The sequence below is a fragment of the Pteropus alecto genome, unplaced genomic scaffold (assembly GCF_000325575.1).
Source record: "Pteropus alecto unplaced genomic scaffold, ASM32557v1 scaffold239, whole genome shotgun sequence".
In the NCBI taxonomy this organism is placed as follows: domain Eukaryota; kingdom Metazoa; phylum Chordata; class Mammalia; order Chiroptera; family Pteropodidae; genus Pteropus; species Pteropus alecto.
Window position 1 is genome coordinate 2,497,405 of NW_006494613.1, and position 15,558 is coordinate 2,512,962.

Consider the following 15,558-nt stretch of genomic DNA (forward strand, 5'->3'; position numbering starts at 1 on the left):
CACTGAAATTGAAAATGTCCTCATCCTGAGGTTTTTCAGAACATGTATGCAAAGTCAATTACAGCCTCTAACCTATATCTCCAGATGAGCAGCTTGAGGTTATGAATTGCTCCCTCCATCCAGAGAGAAGGATAAACAGACATGTTTCTTTACTGTCTTCCCCTGGGTAGAAGGTTTTCTCTTTTCCCTGATGCCTTTTCTTTTTGTCTGGCTCCTGGGTTAATGTTCTTTTTTCTGCTTACTGGCCTGAATTAAGTTTTATGCACTTAAAGATCCAGTTCACAGTGGAAGAGCTTTTAAACGGAAAATGTAAAATTATGTAGTAAAATTAATATTTCTGAAATAGGAAAATAGCAAAGTTGTAAAAATAAGATAAATATCAACAAATATAGTTAAATCCAATTATCTCAATAATATTTTCTCTGACATTTTTGGCTGCATTTCTTCATATGCTGGCAATTTTATAATATTTTTTAATGGGGAGACCAGAAAGGTAATTCAGTCTTTCTTTTGGCATAGTTGATAAGAATGTATTCAGGCTTTCTTGATTCTTGGCCTATGAAGCTATTTCTCACTTTCCTCCCAGATTGAGGGATATTTTATTCGATATTGTAAGTATCTTGTTAATGGGGAGTATTTTCTAGCTGCATGGTCAGCCAGGTTGTGGGAAATCTAAGTCCCCGCTGAGTTCCTGAAGCCATTCCAACGCACCTTCTGTCTTCACCACTCCATTGAAATGATCCTTGTCAAGACAACCTGCTTTGTCCTCATTTTATTCAGAAGCACTTATCATAGGTGACCACTTCCTACTTTTAGAAAAATTCTCTTGTCTTAGACTAAGAGACATCAGACTTTCCTTCTTCATTTGATAGCCTTTTCTATTTTCGTTGCTGGTTTTCCCTCCAACATAGTACCTTTTAATGCTCTTCAGAACTCAGTCCTAAGGCCTTCTTTCTTCTTTCTACATAATCTTATTACATATCATGAACTCCCTTCACTTTAACTGCATCTTAGAGCTAATCATTCTCAAATTTATACCTCTAAGGAACAATTCTTCTTAAAGATGAAAACTTAAAACTCCAACCGAAAGCTTATATACATATAGAATATTAAAATATATTAAGTCGTATGAAATTTGAAGCAAGTCCAGGGGCTTCCCACATGTTCCTTTCTAATCACACATATTTCCTTCCTCCTAGAAGTAACCATTATTTGGACTGAAATGGTAACCCTTTTTTTGTCCTTTTTATAATTTTACCTTTCAGAATGCATTCCAATATATTTTGATTTTGCTTTTTTCCTTGAACATAAAATAAATGAAATTATACTGTATATACTTTTATCTTGCTTCTTTCACTCAGTATTATCTTTATAATATTTACCCACGTTGATATATGCTATGCAGCTGTTGTCTACTCCTTTTTACTGCTGCCTAGCATTCAATTATATGAATATCCTGTAATTGTTTATAGTTGATGGATATTTGGGTTGTTTCAAGTTTTGTTAGGATGGACAATTCTTCTCAGAATATTTTTGTATGATAAACTGATACATGTGTACCCAAATATCTTTAGGAAAAATAAGAAGGAATTATTGAATAACGTAGTCATGCAATGTTTTAAGATAATGCCAAACACTTTTCCAAAATGGTCGCACTAGTTTATATAACCACCAGTATAATTTATGTGTCCCTATTGCTACATATACATTCCCACCATCATTTGGTAGTGCTAAATGTTAATTACTTTTTCCAATCTTGTGGGCATTTGGCAGTATCTCATTGTGGTTTTAATTTGCATTTTTCTTGATTACTAATGAAACTGAGCACTTTTTCATGTTTAGCAGTTATTTGGGTATATTTTTTGTAAAGCTCCCACTCTTAGTCTACTTTTATATTGGAAGAAAACATTGTAAATCTGGAGAATGGAAGTTCGACTTGAATCACCAAAAGGAAGTCATGGCCTATTCTAAGATTTGAGGTAGTTTGCAGCCCCAGACCCACTTGAATGAAGGGAAGACCTAGCTCCCTTGAGAAAGTTCATAATTTTGCAGCAGAAGTATCTATACTCTAAGTCATAACCTTCCCTTAAAGGGACCTGTGCCAATTTGCCAAGGTGACAGCACTGGGGAAAACAAAATAATTGGGCATTTCAGATATGTTGGACACTATATCTAAACTGATACCAATTCCTGGGGATGAAGGAATGCCAACATGGTACATCAGTAAGGGTATACATTTATGCAGGTCAGATCATTAAAGAGTTCTGGGTTAGGTCCATCTCATCTGAATTCTATTCCTAGCAGCTTTTTCCCCAGGATGATCTCCGTCCTTCTGAAATAGTTTTGTTTTTGAGCATATTTTAATTTCCTTGAGAGTTAAAAGTGCTTCAGCACCTTCTGATTTTTTGCAGCACGGTAGTGTCCATGTCCATTCACACACAAATTGAGACTCCTAGTGACTTCTCCTAGTTTTGTCAGTTGTTCTCAGACATGCCTGCAGGAGATTCCAATCAGATTAGGGTCTTCTTGCTTTAACAATATTAATTAGCAGGTTCTGTTTTCTGTGTGTTTTAGGCTACACAGAATTTCCCCTTTTTCTTTACTCCATTACCTCCTCACATCTGCTAAACCTGCTAAGGTCTTGTCAAAATATTGTGGTTGCCTGTAGTTTGGCTCCATCTACTTGTATTTTGTGGCTTGTTGAGAATGCTTTTCACTTAATTTGTTGAAAAATGCTGTCTACAGGTTTTCTTTAGCTATCCTTGTTGCTTTATTTTTTTAATGAGAAAAGAATCTGGGAACATTTTAGAAAGTATGTCATCAAAATTATCTCACCCAAGTCATAAGTCCATTTTTTATATAATTTTATTGTTGCATTGTCCTCTGGCACATTGCAAATACCCTCTCTCACAATGTTGTCTTGTTTTTTTTTTACTCTCTTTAAAGAATCTTTTGGTGGACAGAATGCTTAATTTAATGTGCTTAAATTTATCAAAAATTTCCTTCATGCTGACTTCTTTTTGTGTAAAGAAATCCATTCTTATGCAAAGATCTTAAAGATACTCCCCTACGCTATCTTCTAAAAGATTTATAGCATTTTGTGATTTAGCCATCATAGAACAGCTGGTACCAGAATAACTTTCCTGCCAACAATGACGTTTACAGTGGATAAAAATGTACGAAGTAACCTTTTTCAGTGTTTGGACAATGGATAGTGCAATATTTGAGGGCAATGAAGCACACCAGGTAAGCTTTCTTCCTGGAGATATTTTCAAATATGGAGTAAGGGAAGTGCAGCCCCAAAAGGGCAGTTTTCTTATTGGGTGAAATTTCCAGGACCTATAAAGGCACACTGAAATTCTTAAACACGTACACAATTTTTATTTTTCTAAGAAATTCTATTAATTCTTTGAAAAATCATTACTCATTTTTTAAAAAAATTATTTTTTCAGTGCTTGCTAGTCCAAATTTTAAATTATGTGTTGTGTAGAAGTGTGAGCACAGCAAAATTTTCATAATTATTGTAAGGAGTGGAGACAATTATAACGAATATTTCCTTTCAAGCGTCAGGCTTGTGATTTAACAGTGCTAACTTCCAAAAGGACCAGGAAGAAATTTTGCTATTTTCACTTAAATTATATTAGCCTACCATTCTATATCAATAATATTTAATTAGAAAACATTTTTTTTTCAAGGTGGGAAAAAGCAGCTTATTTATAAACACCACAAAAACATTAAAACAGATTAAGATACCTAGAATTAAAGACAAATGAAAACAATTTTGCCTCTATTGAAGGACATGTAAATCTAATAAAAAGACAGACAATATTCTTTTTAGATAGAAAGATTCAATATTGTAAAGGTGCCATGACTTCTCTGTATACCGATCTTTGTAAGCCAATATAATAGCAATTAAAATGCCAGTAGGATTTTTATTCGAAAAAAATTAAATAATTCCAAAATTTATCTGCAAAAGAATACAGAAAATTTTGAAAAAATGAGCATTAAAGGTGTGTGTGTGTGTTGGAGAGTAACATTTGACATACTGGAAAAAAATATATTAGTTATATATAAAACAAATATTTTAATTCAATGTTAAAACAACATCAATCTAGTAATGGTAGCTGAATAGACAAAAACATAAATGGAAATGAATAGAGTGTTTATAAATATCAAATATAAAAATTTATTATCTCGTGAAGATTACATTTTTAGATTAGTAAAGGAAAAGAAAAATTATTTTATAAATGGTATTAAACAGCTAGATAATTTGGGCAGAATTTTGTGAATCTTCACCTCATCCCTTTAATATAATTTGCAACTAAAGACAACATAAAATCTTAAAAATAACAGAAGAAAACAGGTATTTTTATAATCTTGGACAGGGAAAATTCTTTCTAAACATGGTATTGAAGGCAGAAATTATAAAACAGATTTGATTAAAAAAGTCATAAAACAATATTATGAGCAAGCTTAAAATGACAGAAGAAAAAATATTTGCAATATGTGTGATAAAAGACTAATGATCCCTAACATGAACTACTGCAAATTTATAGACACGACCTCTGTACAACAAACTTTTGGCTGTCACTGAAAAACATTAAAGACTGATAACATTCCATGTTGTTGAACCTGTGAATAAATATGCTCTCATACACTAGTGGTGGCAGTGTAAAATGGAATAGTTTTGGTGAAGAACAGTTTGACAATTTAGCTCAAAAGTTTAAATCTGTATATGCAGTAACTCAGATAGTAACCATATACCTAGATATTTAGCAAAAAGACAAAGGTATAAAAGTAATATATAATAGACACAAGTAGCAGTCTGTTGTATGTTCATAAATAAATTATAGTCTATGTTCCTTATAATCAAATACTGTAGAACAGTTAAGACAGGTAGATCTATACAGTTTCTTAAAATGTCTACATTTATATTTTTTAGGTTTTTAACATTTACGAACATCACTTATAGTTGTATGCAAGTGTGTGTAGATGTGCATGTACATAGAAATATGTCCAGAGGCATCAACACAAAAATATTGTGTCTCATTCTGGGTAGAGAAATTTGGGTGGATTATTATGTCTTATTATATTAAATTTATTTCATTTTATATCTGTTTTACCTGGCAGATTGTATGGCATGTGGCATGCATACAAAAAAATGTGTCAATAAATGGATAGGCATGAATTCATATTATATAGACATCCCTCCATTGCTGATTAAAAAAAAAAAAACATTAAATAGCATCATTAAAAGGTCTCATATGATGGAAAAGAGGGACAAGATTTCAATAACTAGTGCATTTACTCTTGAGGTTCCAGAGATAGTCTACAAATACATTCCTGAATATTTAGTGTTTTGGGAATTGACATCTTTGGATAAAAAAGGAATCTTTGTGAGGAACTGGTGTGGTGGTTCTTTGTCAGCTCCAGTTCTACCTTTCTATCCTCTGCTCTGTGGCTCTGCTAACTGCATTTTTCTGACCCCTTTGCTATAGTCCATTTAGGTTCTGCCAATAAGAATTCCTACTAGAGGAAATTTGGAAGATAGGAAGAAAGCAAGACTTTGTCTTTGCTTGCCAATTCTACCAGTGTTGACCTAATAGTGTCAGTTGACTTGTCTTCAACTACTTTAAAAACTTCTCAAACTATCTTTATTGCATCCCTCAGAAGTGGCGAGGGAAGTCAGATGGTGATCTTTCTGACTCTGAGCAACTACATCCTGGGGACCCCTTTTTTGGTGCTCCGAATTTCTGGTAATGCCAACTTGTTTCTCTTTTGTTTCTCTGCTCTTAAGAATCATAGCTGCAACCTAGTTAGGCTCTCTGGGTTACCTTCTAATGCCTCTACCATATCTCCTCTGTTGTGATACCTAGTGTGGACTTCCCTGATTGGACACATGCTGCTAGAGGTGCTATCTGAAAAGAAGATGTGTTAAAGTGGTTAATGGCAGGATCAAGATAAAGAGATAATGTACATGCTGAATGGCAAAAATCTGTTCAATAAAAAAACAAACTAAACTGATTAGACGAATGCATTGTGAGCAATTTCTAATTTGACTTGCTATAACTTTAATATAGTTTTTAGAGTAAAGTGAAAGTAAAAGAAAACAATAAAGCAGATTTTTGTAAGAGAACTACAAATATTTGCAACTGTAATCTTGAGGTTAAAGGAAGAATCATACCTTTGTTTTTGGAAAGGAAGTATATAAACTGGGCCATCACACATTGTTTTGGACTGAAGTGTGTCACCCCTCACCAAATCCCCAGGTTGAAGCCCTTACCCCTAATGTGATTGTATGTGGAGACAGGACCTTTAAAGAGATGATTAAGATTAAATGAGATCCTAATATTGAATGTCAACTCTAATTAAAAAATTTTAAAAAACTAAATGAGGTCACAAGAGCTTGGCCCTAATCCAGTACAACCGGTGTCCTTATAAGAGGAATAGACACCAGAGATGCATGCACAGCACAGAGAAAAGACCATAGGAGGACAAAATGAAAAGGTCATCTGCAAGCCAAGGAGAGGCCTCAGGAGAAACTAAATCTGTCAACACCTTGATCTTGAACTTTCAGCCTCCAGAACTGTGAGAAAATAAATGTTTTTTAAGTCAGCCAGTCTGTGATATTTTGTTATGGCAGCCCAAGCAAACTAATGTGTATATTTTGGATGCAGTTATCGCGGGCACAACAAATGGTATTTAACCTGCTTACTGTTGTAAATTAAAAACAAACAAGCAAAAAAGGTTACAAAAAGGTACCCTTACTCACTTCCCCCAAGCATCGGAGTGATTATACTTTTGGGGAATGACAGGGGACCCAGAAGTCAACAAATCATAAAACAAAGACACTGAATTTCTAGAGAATCAGATACAGGAGAAAATCCACCTTAGTCTCAAATCTAACAACTTCCTTGAAATTACAAGTGAGGAAAATACTGAAAATCTTCCAACAAACAAGGGATCACAAGTGAATGGTAATTAAATAGCATCAATTTAGGGTTCATTAAATGCGTCTGAATTTTATTTAGTGCTATGGTTCTCAAACGTTAGCAATATAAGAATCATCTGAAGGACTTGTGAGACCACAGATCATGTGATGAGTTTCTGAGTCAGTAGTTCTGCTGTGGGGCTCAACAATTTTCAGTTCTAACATGTTCCCAAATGCTGCTGAAGCTGCCAGTCTGAGACCATATTTTGAGAACTACTGATTTAGTGTATGGTCATTATAGTATTTTAAAGAATTTGAAAAGTATTAGTGGGGTCTCACAGGTTCCCTCATGATTACAGTTGTCCTAAACCTTGTGTTTTAAAGAAGTTCCTACAAGTCTTAAGTTCTACCTATTTGAAATCTATACAGAATTATTTCAAAACATAATTTTGGGGGAGTAGGAAGAGAGGATTATAGTAATCAAAATGAGTCACTTAAACCAAAATGAAATCTGCCATGGACGAGAGCTTTATGAAGTTCCAAGTTTTAAATTACAAGCTATAAATTAAATTTAGCCCAGTAAATTATAAGAAATTTTATTGACCTAAATCTTAAGACTAGATTAAAAGCTGATATAAAAACAAGCAGTTTCCCCAGGTCTTGAAAAAGGTCACTTCTGTAAATAAGTACTTCAGATTCATTACTAGGAATGAATAAAATGGCTTTTAACTACAAAGCAAATGTAATAATAATACTTACCTTCAGCACAAGAGCCACATGTAATTCCCTATATGTGGCTTATAAAAGGAGTAATTTCCATATGGTGTTTGAGCACTTTGTGTCTCACTAGTCAGTTATACAGCAAACACAAACTACTTTGCTGTTATGATAGAATATCATAAAATATTGAAGATAATTTATAAACGCTTTGATGATACATATGAAATTTCTAAACTTTTGACAGGACTTGAAAACCAATGCAGAATACTAATTCTGCTCAATTAGAGAATTTAAAATCTAAACCAAAACACATTTTGATAGCTACAATACGCAAAATCTAACTTTATAATAGAAATAGTACCAATTTCTTGTCACTAATACCTCAGTAGTACACTGATACCTTTATAAGAAGCATCATGAAACAGCTTAATATTTTCCTCTTCCTCTTCCATCCAGCATCTTTTGTGAGAAGCACTTATAAAAAGCACTAGTTTTGGCGACGCTATAACAAACATACACATAGTATAATGATATATTTTACTATGCTAACAAAGTATTGTTTATAAAGAAATTTTTATAAATTCAAAAATAGGTTGTTGGTAACATGATTACCTTTAAAGCATTGATTTTCATTTACAACATTACTTCATTGATTTTAAACAGAAGTTCCATCTATAAAATTTCTACAGCTTTTCCTTTTTGAAAAGGAGGTCAATAAAAGCAGGTAAGATACTCATAACTTCTAGTTCAACAATATCAACTTCATTTCACAGCATTGATTAGTAGAGAACATTTTCAATTAAAGTGGTATACAATTTACAAAAATAGAATGATTATATAAGGCGAAACATTGTCCTCCATTATGAGGAATGTGTGTATGTTTGTGTGTATATATACATATACATATTTATTATAAGTGTCACTATTAAATAGCCCTTATTCAAGTATTTTTCTCCGGTATCTCTTGAATTAATCACCTTGCTATATTATTTGTAAATACATAAAAAAATAAAAGGTTAATCTAAGAAAAAGTTAAAAGTTTCAGTGTACTTGACTTAAATATTAGCCACTCACTTCAGTGAAAACCTGATTTGAATTCAAAGCACGTTTAGGTGCCATATTAAGTTTAAAAACTTAGTCAAAAATATAGATACACTTAAGTGTCATATATTTAGTAAATTTTCAATGTGCCAACATTAGAGCAAAATTAAGTCTGTAATAATCTATTCATCACCCGATCTTAAACAATCACCCAAATTTGTTTATATATTATATCTAAAATAATACACTAATATACAATATACCTGCTTACAAACACATAGGTAGCCATAAATAAAACTTTATTCTTCAATTTCATTTACAAGCTACCAAATATTATGTATCGTACACAGTGCTGAACACTTAAATGGCTGTAGTCATGGAAGAATCCAGACTGAATGGAAAGCTGTAGATAAAGATAAAAGCAAAATAATACTGTAACAGAAAGGTGGCAAAAACATGGTTTTGCCATAATAAAATCAATCAGATTTGTAATTATACATGAGTTCTGGTTAAAACAAAGTCTGAGTGCCATGCGATTCTCAGCTTTATTGTTTGCAATCTGGCTAAAGTTTGTATAGTTATTTTCTTCTGCAGTTATTAAAATTAAAAAAAAAATGTTAAAAACTATAGCAGCAACAAGCAAACCCTGTGACAGGAAGGCAAGGGTTAAGAACTAAAAAAAAGTTTATACAGTGTTTTCAGGGAAAGTGTGTGCAGTTTATCTCCCGTCAGCAGGAGTTCGACTGAGCGACAACATGATTCGGGCAAATCGCTCACACAGTTCATGCGTGGAATACGAAGGTAACTTCGGTGGCTCCTGGAAACCCTTAATCTCCGTAGAACAATCAAGCAATTTTGGCAGAAAATCTGTCAGCTTCTCTTGAAGGTTTGCTGCAAATACAATTAGAGGTAACTAAGGACAGAGAGCGAGGGAGATAAACGATCATCTTCAACGTGATTTCTTAATTTGGAGTGATCAGTTAATGTTTCATTTCAAAATATTTAAAATAATTACTATTTTGGGGAAAGAGGTAAAATATAAATGGCAAAGGAAGAGTGCACGGCTTAGTTCAGAAATAAAAAGTAATGATGTGAATTTTATAGGATAAATAACATCTAATTCTGCACTTAATCCCAACAACTAAAGTGGGTGCTAACACCTTAAACTTACATTCCATTTCTTGTCCAAGGTAAGAACACCATCGATTTCTCATGTCTTCCACAGCGAGTATATCTTTCTCTTCCATTTCATCCACCAATAACAAGGGTAAAAATGGGACAATAAACTCATTCATGATAATCAGACCATTGTTTACTTCTCGATCCTCTCCAGATTCAAATAGTTCTGCAGCTTGCTCATTTAATTTCTTAATGCAATGAGAAAAAGAACAGATTTGTTTCCTTTTTAATGAAATAAAAATACCCATACGTGTTAATACTGAAGACAACACAGTATGTTCACAAACAGCATTAGAAAAAAGGGCGATCAGGAAAAATTATCTCAACTTGTCCTAGCATGAAAAATCTCTTAGAAAAAGCTATATTCATAACAACAGAAATAAGAAGTGGGGAAAATATTGTTATCATGTTTTTAAAGTTTATGTTCAGCTTATATCACTTTGATTATCATTATAGGGGTCAATTTTTATTTATTCTCCAGAGGTGAACTTCTCCCAATTCTAAAATTTAATAAGCACTCAAAGTAATTTTAAAAATAAAGAAATTCAGACTCCATATTAATTTTTAAAACTCTTCATCATCTTCTCTATAAATATCAATGGAATAGTACTGCTATATTCCTTGGTACAAAAACATAATCAATTAATTCATTTATCCCGTTAAAAATTTTTTACTGAGTTCATGTCATATGCCAGAAACTGTTCTAGATGCAGGGGTATCCAAGTGATTAATACAGAAAACTCTCATGGAGCTTATAATTTGGTATAGGATCAGCAAACTTTTTCTGTAAAGGACAAGATAGGAAATATTTTAGGCTTTGAGGGCCATATAGTTTCTGTTGCAATTACTCAACCGTGTCACTGTTGCACAAAGGCAGCCATATGTAATATGTAAATGAATGAGTATGGCTGTGTTTTAATAAAACTTTATTTACAAAACTGAGTGACAGACTGGTGCAGGCCAAGTATGCTGACCCCTGATATAGGAGAATGGGGAAGTGGTAAAGAAACAGACGTAAGAGATAGATAAGGAATATAGGTAAAATAAGAGCTATCTATTTAAGGGTTTAGATTTGAAATCTTATATTTATAGCACGATAAATATAATTTTTAAATAATTATAATTTTAAGCTGAATTTCAAATACAAAAATTATAGTGTTTATCTTTGTATTATGTCATTCCTGTGCAATTTATCTTTACTTTGGAGAGAGGCTTATGCTAAACATCTAACTCAGCCACTAACCAATTATTTAACCTTGAGCAAAAAAGTAATCTCTTGGCTTCAGTTTCTTTACTTGAAAAATAGAATACTATTATACCTCCTTACATAGTGGTTAAGAAGATTAAATAAGATAAGCCTTGAAGTATCTACTATAATTTTACAATATGAAAGACATCACTATTATTCTGAAACTTTATGTTAGGTTTGGTATGACTGAGTTTGTTTTCAGAAAATTCTGGCAGTAGTATACTAGAGAGCAGACTGGAAAGGAGTAGTGATCGAAGTCAAGAAAGAGAGGGGTAGACAGGGGAAGGAAGATGAGTCTCAACTAAGGCAGAAGTACAACGGGTATGAAGAAGAAGGTATAGAAAATGGTGAAGCAAATGAAATCAACGGACTTGGCAACTATTGGATGAATGGAAAGGCTGAATCAAAACATGTCCTGGTAATGCTTTAAATATAATCTGTCCAAAACCAACCTTGTTCATGTTCTTAAGATTCCCTAAAGCCAAACACAAAACCAAAAAGTCAGATAGCTTTGATGACTCTCTTCTTTCTACTCAACCAATATGGTATTATAACCAAAAAAAAAAACAAAACAACAAAAAAAAACTGCTATAAAAACTTTTAAAAAGTTTATAATAGCAGCAATATTTCAGCACAAAGTGAAAATATTTGAGGAGTAAACTAATGACTAGGTGAAAAAATATATTGTATTACAATGATCCTTTGACTTATATATACCACATATACTGCTACTTATAAAAATTCAGAAATATCTATTACTTTTCTGAAATAATGATAATTCTTTGTGCTCTATGCAGCCCCTCCTCTCCCACCAAAAAAGGGACTGGTAGAGGGATGAAGAAAGCTAATATAAAAATGTAATCCTTCTGATCCAATTTTGAGAACATTAGGATTTATCACATGCAACACTTAGGACCCATAAAGAAGGGATAAAGAATTGAGTGTATTCTCCTATCTTAAGGGAGTAGACCCAAATTATAGGCATCGTCATGATTCTTACCCCATCAGAGTTTATAGAGTCAATCACTTATATGAGTCTGGAAAATTTGTCCAATGTAAAACAAAATGATAAACATACTATGTACATTCAACTTACTAGTAAACATTCTCTTCTATAATGTGATATCAACTCTTCATCATGTCCTCTGTATGGGCCTTTGGACAAGAGTTCTTTGTTATTCTGATAGGCACAGATAAGGAATAGCAAGGAATCTATATAACTTAAAAATAAAGAAAAACATATAGTATTAGTATTTCACATTTTAAAAGTCAACTAGAATTATAAAACATTTTAAATAAACATTTAAATTTAGATTTTCCAGAACATTACAATAAAAAAGACCATCTAATGCACTGTATGCCTGAGAGCATTGTTTTAAAAACAAATACATCTGAAACTAGAAGATAGTTACATCTTAAAAATAAAAAATGAAAATCAAATAGCAAAACAAAACAAAAAAATTTGGAAGAAAAGCCATAAATGATGAATTCATGAAGTTCATTTTGTCTGCTTTGGCATTTATTTTCCTGATGTCTTTCACTTAGATTCAAAATTAAGACCTTGTGCAAGTCAACAAGCTATTCGTTTAACAACATGTCATTTTTGTATGAAGGAGGGTGTTTGTTTTTTGATAAACATTATTTGATTCATTCAGTGACTATTTGGTTAGGTTTTTTTTTCTATCAGGTATAGTTCTAGTCGTTGAGACAAATTTACAGGTAGAAAGGAGAATATCTAAAGGAGATGATGGAAGTAGAGAGGTAAAAGAATGCTTCTAAATCTGGGAAATTAGTGGGATGCAAAGAAACAAAAGAAAACACTAACATAAAAAGCTGACAGGGTAGACCTTTGTATTATATTTAATATAAGTAATATTCATGTTATATTAATTAAATCTAGATATTATGAAGTTCAAACTAGTTTTAAAAAAGGTAGGAGAGGAAAAATATTTAAGTGTTATAATTGCCTCTAAAATAATTATCCTTCTTCTAACATGCAATAGGACAAAATACATACAGCTATATATTTGTATAACTGACATACAGAAAATAGTTTAAGATACCATCATTATTTCAGTTTGTCCAATCATACATATCTCCCCATAGATTAATTCAGAAAACTGTAGCATCATAACAAGTGAAATATTGTAAAGAAAAACTATCTTTAAACTCTAGCATACACTGCTAATCAGTGGTACTGTTTATTATTTAATTTCATGTACTTAGATATAAATCAGTGCTATATGCCAAAGATTAAATGTACATTTGGAACTTAATGCATACATTTGTGACAAATAGAATTACATGTTTGAAACTATGTCTTAAAAAATAAGTTATTTGAAAATGGCTTGTTCCAGGAATTTGTTTTTGAGAAAACTTAAGATTATGAAACTTTATTTTGAAATAATATGGATACAGTCTCAGCTAAATATTTTTTGTTTTAGTTATGAAATTAAAAAGAAAGGATGATAATATCAAATGTTGTTTTATGCAACTAAGTTGAAGTAATTCGCTGGCACATCTACTTTTTCTTTTATAGCTATTAAGTTTCTTGTTAAAAAGGTATCTCCTGAATGACATTCTTATCTGGCCTCCTAGACCTCGTCACCTCTCCAAGAATAGCCCTGAAACCATGACCTTGTTCTAATTTTCTACTGAGGTGCACAAAATGTTTTAAAATATTATCAATACATTTTCAAATAGATCAGAATAAGATTCAGCAGTCCAATTAACCACATTCTTATTTAAGATAAAATAAGATTGTAGCTTGGCATACTTTATGTTTCCTTATACTACTGTAAAATCATGGTTGCAAAAAACATGATTTTACTTCACTACTCACAGAATTGACAATAACCCATCAATCAATATTCTATTCATGGCTTTTAATGGTCATGTATTCATTAAAAATAAGTCTGACACGAAATTTTGGCAATATTTTACATGCTGCTAGCTATGGTAACTGCTGTATTTAAAGTGATAAAATTAACTTTTTTTTTTTTTTTTTTTACAATGTTCCATAAACATTATTTGTTATCGTTACTAACTTTCTATCTGATCTTTCCAATTTAACATTTGGTATACTAGAATACTGACTCTGAACAAGTATACATTTGAGAATAAGAAAATTATGAAATTTCAATGTACTTTCCAATTACAGTTATATCTTAAAGACCATTAACAAATGTTAATAAAATAAGCTAATGTAAACGCTACTGTAGAGAGTTTGAAAGTGATAGTTTCATCTTTTTAATTCTTAAAGAAAAAGGTAAATGAATAACATTTTTTGTGCTTATCTGATTTCATTAAATTATACAAGAGTACAGAGGTCTCTATTTTAGTTTTTCTCTCCCTAGTTAGTTGTGTGACTTTGACAAAGTCATTGCACTGGGGGATTTATTTATTTATTTTTTTGTTTGTTTGTTTTTAGCATTTTATTTTTAGTTTCAAGTATACAGTACATTGGTTAGACATTTGTCAATTTATACAGTTTATTAAGAGATCTCCCTGATTATTCTTTCACCAATCTGGCTCTACATACAGCCATTACATTACTGTTGACCACATTCTCTATGCTGTGCTCCACATCCCCATGACCATCTATCAACTACTAATTTTTACTTCTTTAACCCTTCACCCCTTTTTCCCAGCTTCCAACCCCCTTTCCCTCTGGCTGTCACCAGATTGTCCTCTATATTTGTGAGTCTGTTTTTGATTAGTTTGTCTATAAAAAGAGAATGCCTTTTTGGTCTTAGACATTCTTTCTTTGTAATGTCATATTAGTATTTTTCTTACATCAGTGCAAATCTCAGAAATCCTAATGTGAATTTGAATATTCCCATTAAAGAAATAAAACCTAGACCAAAGTAATAATAAAAGAGCTATTGATCAAAATAGTTTCCTATTTCAATAACCAATGTGAATTTTCTTACATGCAATGACTAGGACTTTAATAATTTGTATCTGAGTATTAACACTTTTTATTTTTGTGTGATAACTTCTAAAACTGTGATAAGTGTAAAAAAATAACATTGTGTACTGTCTAATGAATAGAGCAACACTTCCTCAATAGAATTTTCTGTAATGATGGAAGTATTTTTATCTATTGGCCAATATAGTAGCTACTAGCCAGATGTGGCTACTGAACATTCAAAATGTGGCTAGTCTGATAAATTAAATTTTTAGTTTTAAATATTTTAATCTAAACTTACATTGTCACACATGGCTGGTGGCTTACCATGTTGGACAGCATAATTCTAAAAGTAAAGGTCTATGTTGTTATTAAAAAAGATAGCATCATTATCTCAATGACTGTAATATGGCATTATTTACAGTACAAAACTTTCTAAAACAAATCACTAGTCAAGTAAGTTAATGTTGAAGGATATAAATTAAGAAATATGTGGAGAAATAAGTAAATGCAAACTAGCGAGTAATC

At 32.0% G+C, this 15,558-nt stretch overlaps 1 protein-coding gene across 6 annotated transcripts in view; it reads right to left on the reverse strand.

The window, feature by feature from the left end:
• Window positions 1-7,511: 7,511 nt before the first annotated feature.
• Window positions 7,512-15,558, reverse strand: part of USP25 (ubiquitin specific peptidase 25) — a 91,410-nt gene continuing 83,363 nt past the window's right edge. For all 6 annotated transcript variants that reach the window (XM_025042466.1, XM_025042465.1, XM_025042464.1 and 3 more), the window contains 3 exons: window positions 12,217-12,340; window positions 9,864-10,059; window positions 7,512-9,583 (listed from right to left, as the gene is read on the reverse strand). In XM_025042466.1, the coding sequence (XP_024898234.1) occupies window positions 9,411-9,583; window positions 9,864-10,059; window positions 12,217-12,340 (493 nt within the window). In that variant the 3' untranslated portion in view covers window positions 7,512-9,410. The remainder of the gene's footprint in view (window positions 9,584-9,863; window positions 10,060-12,216; window positions 12,341-15,558) is intronic.